The sequence below is a fragment of the Plasmodium inui genome, assembly GCF_000524495.1.
Source record: "Plasmodium inui San Antonio 1 unplaced genomic scaffold supercont1.12, whole genome shotgun sequence".
In the NCBI taxonomy this organism is placed as follows: Eukaryota; Apicomplexa; class Aconoidasida; order Haemosporida; family Plasmodiidae; genus Plasmodium; species Plasmodium inui.
The window spans coordinates 554860-559971 of NW_008481846.1; the positions used below are offsets into that span (position 1 = coordinate 554860).

At 42.1% G+C, this 5112-nt stretch overlaps 2 protein-coding genes across 2 annotated transcripts; one reads left to right on the forward strand and one right to left on the reverse strand.

The window, feature by feature from the left end:
* Positions 1-992: 992 nt before the first annotated feature.
* C922_03165 (hypothetical protein) lies at positions 993-2525 on the forward strand (the record flags this gene model as incomplete). Its single annotated transcript, XM_008818757.1, has 1 exon — positions 993-2525. One exon carries the CDS (start codon positions 993-995, stop codon positions 2523-2525), a length of 1533 nt encoding a protein of 510 aa, XP_008816979.1.
* Positions 2526-3203: 678 nt separating this feature from the next.
* Positions 3204-3815, reverse strand: C922_03166 (hypothetical protein; the record flags this gene model as incomplete). The annotated part of the gene is made up of 1 exon (XM_008818758.1): positions 3204-3815. The coding sequence occupies one exon, from the start codon at positions 3813-3815 to the stop codon at positions 3204-3206; it is 612 nt and encodes a 203-aa protein (XP_008816980.1).
* Positions 3816-5112: the final 1297 nt, after the last annotated feature.

Consider the following 5112-nt stretch of genomic DNA (forward strand, 5'->3'; position numbering starts at 1 on the left):
GAAAATGCGCAAGACAGACAAAAGGTCAGCACACCTGGGGAGAAGTGGCTTCCCCATCTGGCGAACAAAAAGAGGCGAATTTTTTTAAAAATGTGTTGCCAAAATGTTTAATCAAAAAAAAGGGGACTGATTCGTGAAATTTTACACCACACGATGCCATGTCTTATTTTTTGTCTACTTTAAATCAACTTTAATTCTACACAAAAAAAAAAGTTCTATTGTAGAATTTTGGAAAGTGGAAAAAGACACATAAACGGGATTCATTTCAGTTTCCATCTGCGCCTTCTAAATGGACTCCTAAAAAATTGCTTATATTAATTTTCCACAGGCGCTAAATTTAGTAGGCATTTATTTGGCGAAACCGTGACACGCTTTCGGTGAAAATTACTTCTTAAAAGTTATGCCCTATTAATAATGTACACCTTTGCCACACCTTCTTGTGACAACATCTGTACGTTACAATGTACAGCTGCGCAGAAAAAAAAGGAAGACATTCGCATAGGGGGCTAATGAGAGGTACCCGTTAATGTGGAAAATTTTCTGCTTTGCAAAAAGACACTTCGTCAGAAGAAAAAACACTCTTTGAGAGTGCATGCGTGATGTGCACGACGAGAAGGGAATTTCTTCAAGCGCGGGTGTTTATTTTCCATTGGTACCATGCGTGGAGTGGGCAATTCGTCGATCGAAATAAAGTTTGGGGATCTTTCTATAACACGCTTTAAACGAGTTTGTACCATTTTTATGTCCTTTTTCCGTTTTTTGCCTTTTTTTCTTTTTTTTCCCTTTTTCCGCAAAACCTTAGGACGGAGCCACCCGAATGACGTAACGAGGGAGCATTTCAGGGGAGACAGTTGCCAAGCGGACCCACAGCTTCTCGCAAATCTGCAAGCCAACAGCAGTGCAGTAACGCGAACGCTCATAAGAAGGACTAGTCAAACGGAAGTAAGTAAAAACGAACTATCAAGTGTAAAGGAAGGCAAAAAAAAAAAAAAATGCGCGTTAACCAACTCGATGGAGAAATTGCACCCATAAAAGAGAGGAACTCAAAGGATAAACGTAAAAATGGAAAACTTGTGCAAGGACATGACGAATCAAAGGGGTACACAAAATTGGGAAGAAACCCCCATGTGCGAAAAGACTTAACGAGAGAAAGGTATCGCATACGTGAGGACTACACAGGTTATAAGCAAACGTTCTATCAAAAGGGGTGTCAAGTTGAAACCAAGATGGTGGAAGAGTCCAATGCTAAGGAGGATACTTGGCTGAAATCCCCCTGCAATGATACAGAGCATTACAAAATCATGTCCAGCACTGAAACAGTCCTGTCTTCAAATGACAGTGTTACGGACATGTACGAAAAAAATTACAAATACTTCGCAGTGAGGAAATCTTCTCTCAGTGAAGAGTCCCCAGTAGCAGCATCTGAGTGGCAACATAATTTGAAGTTGGACAGCATCAGGAGCAACCAAAATGATGTGAATGATGCCTTCCGAGAGAATAGACGAATCGTTAGGCTTCCCAAAACGCATAGAATGAGTGAACCTCTCAATGGGAACAAACACACAGAGGAAAACGCTTCAACGGAGAAACACCCTTTGGCAGAGAGAAATGCTTTAACGGAGGATGCCAAAGAGGAAAAACACAAAAAAGACAATCCGGTGGTGTACATGCCAAATCATGTCTACCTGGAAAGAAGCAATGTGGTGGTTCCAGAAAAAAATAGCATAAGCAACTTCAACCCGCTAGTTCATGTCAGTAATATACACTATTACTATAACCCCTGTGAGAGGCAAAACTGTAATGACAATCACTTCAGTTATGATTGCCCCTATAATGGTCGGAATAGATCATTTCGTTATGGTTGTCACCCCTTTTGTGAGCCGCATGACGGTAAGTGTCTTCATGCAGCAGACCACGTTAGCCCAAATAAGGATAACTTTTATATGAACAAAAAATACTCACTAGAAATCGATAATTATATGAAAGGCATGTACTTCACGAATAGGTCCTATATAGAGAAAGAACTGAGAAAAAAATGGAGCCATTATTTTCGGCCCCTTAAGAGGCCCTTCCGTGGAGAGGGTTCCAACAGGGGGGCCATTGCCTCTGATGGCCTCCTCCGTAAACGTGAAAGTGGTTCTAGCGGCGGGTTGGGAAGCGGGATGAGCGGCGAATTCAGCTTCGGATTAAGCGTTGACCCCGTTGATCGGCTCAACGGCCAAAGCCACGCCCAATGGGCAGAGCATCAAACCCGCTCGCACACCTTGAGGAAGGGACGGAAATGTAAAGGGGAAGAATATCACCGAAGAAAAAATGCCGACCACGAGGGCCCATCATGTCCGAGCAAGAAGAATTTATTTTCCCAATTCCTTAAAAATCTCAAGTTGTTGGGATATGCCCTATTTTTTTGCTTCTTCATGAGCAACGAAAATAAGGCAATAAAGGAAAAACAGAACTCCAGGCGCGGCTGGAAAAAGGCCTTTTCGCACTCATCCTACCTTAAGAGTGAAAGGAAGCGAAAATAGGGCCTCGAAGCGGAGCTGAAGGAGGTCGCGTCGAAAAGGTGTACGATGTGCAAAAATGAAAGAATTGTTGGAGGGCCAAAAATAATCACAACAAATTTGCAGAGAATTTTTACAATCGATGTGAGGGCGGACTAAATGAAGACACCCTAGTAGGAAAATGGAAACGTATGAGTTGGACCAAATTGTGAATAAAAAGATACGCAGAATTGGAATTCGTGCCAAAAAAAAAAAAAAAAGGGAAAAAATCTATCGCCTGGTTAGCTTTTTTTTTTTTTTTTTCTCAAAATTGCACATAAGTTGGTACACACAAATGGTGGGAAAAAATTAGCCGTTCAACGCGGATAACTGGGCATTTGTAAAAGACATTCCGGGAGGGATCTCCATTCATCGATCTGTCCATCCGTTCAAGCATTCAGATTATGCTGAAACGTATGAAACGACAACGGAGAAGTAAAGGAAAAAAAAAAAAAAAACTGTGTCGCTAGCTCTACGAGGAGGGTTTTTTCCCCGGATCCCCCCCCTTTCGCGTGTAATAATAAAATGAAGACTAAACAAACTGCAGCATTGGCATGTTCATCACAGTGATGACGAATGATACTCTGTCCTACCCTACAAAGGTGCGATTAACTCCGTGTACACATCTCAGCTGACACCCATTTGGACGCTGTAAAACGTACTTTAAACCATAGTGCTAAGCGCAACAAATATTTCTGTTAAAGCTTTCGTGTCATCGAAGCACATGTTGTGAAGACATATGGCGAACATAATCGACTTATACTTCCTCAGAGCGGCATGGTCCTTCATAAACTGAGTACAAAACATTTCCAAGTAGGGATAGTTCCTTTCTCCAAAAATGATTTCCGTTTCTTGTTCCACCGAGAAGGGCATAATGATGTTATGAGAATGTATCCACACGGCAAATTTCCCATTCGGCGAGATGAAAAAAATGTTGTAATTTTTATAGCAAACCAGGGTATATACGTACGTTACTGTTTCGTCCTTGTGATTAATATTCACCGTTTTTTTTATTACCTCTGGGATGGCCTTGCTTGGGGGATCCTTTCGCTCAGATAGCTGCCCATTTTTTTTGTCACTCAACATGCCATTGTTTTCATGCGTGTTGAGTTTTTTCATCGAGTGATTTACCAAATGGCAACTGAGACTGCTCATCATACGGTTGTTATCTTCTATGTCTTTTGCGATGAAGCAGTTGGGGTGACTTGTTGTCCCGTTGCTTACGAGACCTTCGTCGTTCCGCTTGTTGCATGGGGATGTTTGTTCGTTCGTCATCGTTCCCTTTCGTGTGTGTTTATCTGTTACGAAGCAAGTGGGCACGTATGAATGCATAAATATACGTATGAAGCGTTGGTCAGATTTGTGCCTACAAGCAGCGCGCCCCCGGGATAGGCCTTCCCCCCTTTGGCTTAACTTCCTACAACATTAAAATATTCGCGGGAACGACTTAATGCTGCTTCTTTATGTACTAAAGGAGCTGCGCATTATTTGTTCGTAAAGAAATTTTTTCTTCTTTCTTTTCCTCAATCTCTGTATATCTAGAAAAAAAAAAAGAGAGGAAGAGCAGCCGTAGCAAAGAGCGCAACTTAAACGCTCACCTGTGAGTAGTCCTAAATTATGCGAAGAATCGCTTGTTGCGGCATTTTTTCTTTTCCCCCCGAACAACTGATTCCCCCATTGTAGTTCTAAAATTCAATGACTCTTCCGTCGAGCCATCGGAGATATGCCACTGGGGAAGAATTCTCGTGGTCGTTTAATTTACATACCGTTCGTATGTGTTATACGTAAGGATGGTGAGTTATTCACTGTTTTTAGGCAAGTTGGCATTTTTTGGGGTCGAAATGACCTACCAGGGGTGGGAGCCTTTCGGCACCTTTATCTCTAACGCATGTCCCCATACTTTGTACCAACCCCTCCCTGCGGTGCGCCCATCTGCGAATTGATTATAGCGACGCGTAATTGTGGATGTGGGGCGAATGGGAAGTACAGCAGGGCGTACGAAGTGAATGAGTCAGTTTTTCCCTTGGTGGATTCCCTTCTCTGTTTCTTTTCAGCCAAACTCTTATGTTTTTTTTTTTTTTTTTTCCTCTTTCCTATTTGGTCCCAACTTGGAAGTGATGAAAGGTACGTTGCTATAGCGGGGATAATTTACGTCCCTACCGCGCATGCATCGTATGTAGGGTTTTTTTTTCCTTTCCGCCGACCGGCCGAGGTATTTTTCACTGCAGTTGCTGAGCAACACACATTTGAAAATTTCCCGTTGTGTGGATAAAAAAAACGAAAAAAAAAGTCACAATTTTTTACCCCCCCCTTTACCCTTCAAAGTGATGCGAACAAAATGGGTGAAATTCCTCTTTTGGGACCCCTTTTGCCACGTTGAAAATTCCCGTCGTCAGCACATTTCTTCCCGTGCGTAGAAACACACCTCTGGGAAATGGTAAGAAGTGACAGGAAGATTGAAGCGCTCACATTTGATCTACACAATTTATTCGACAATAAATTTTATCGAGGAATGAGGAAATGCTGCAAAGTAAAGGAAATCATCTTAGAAAGCGGATTAACAAAAAAAAAA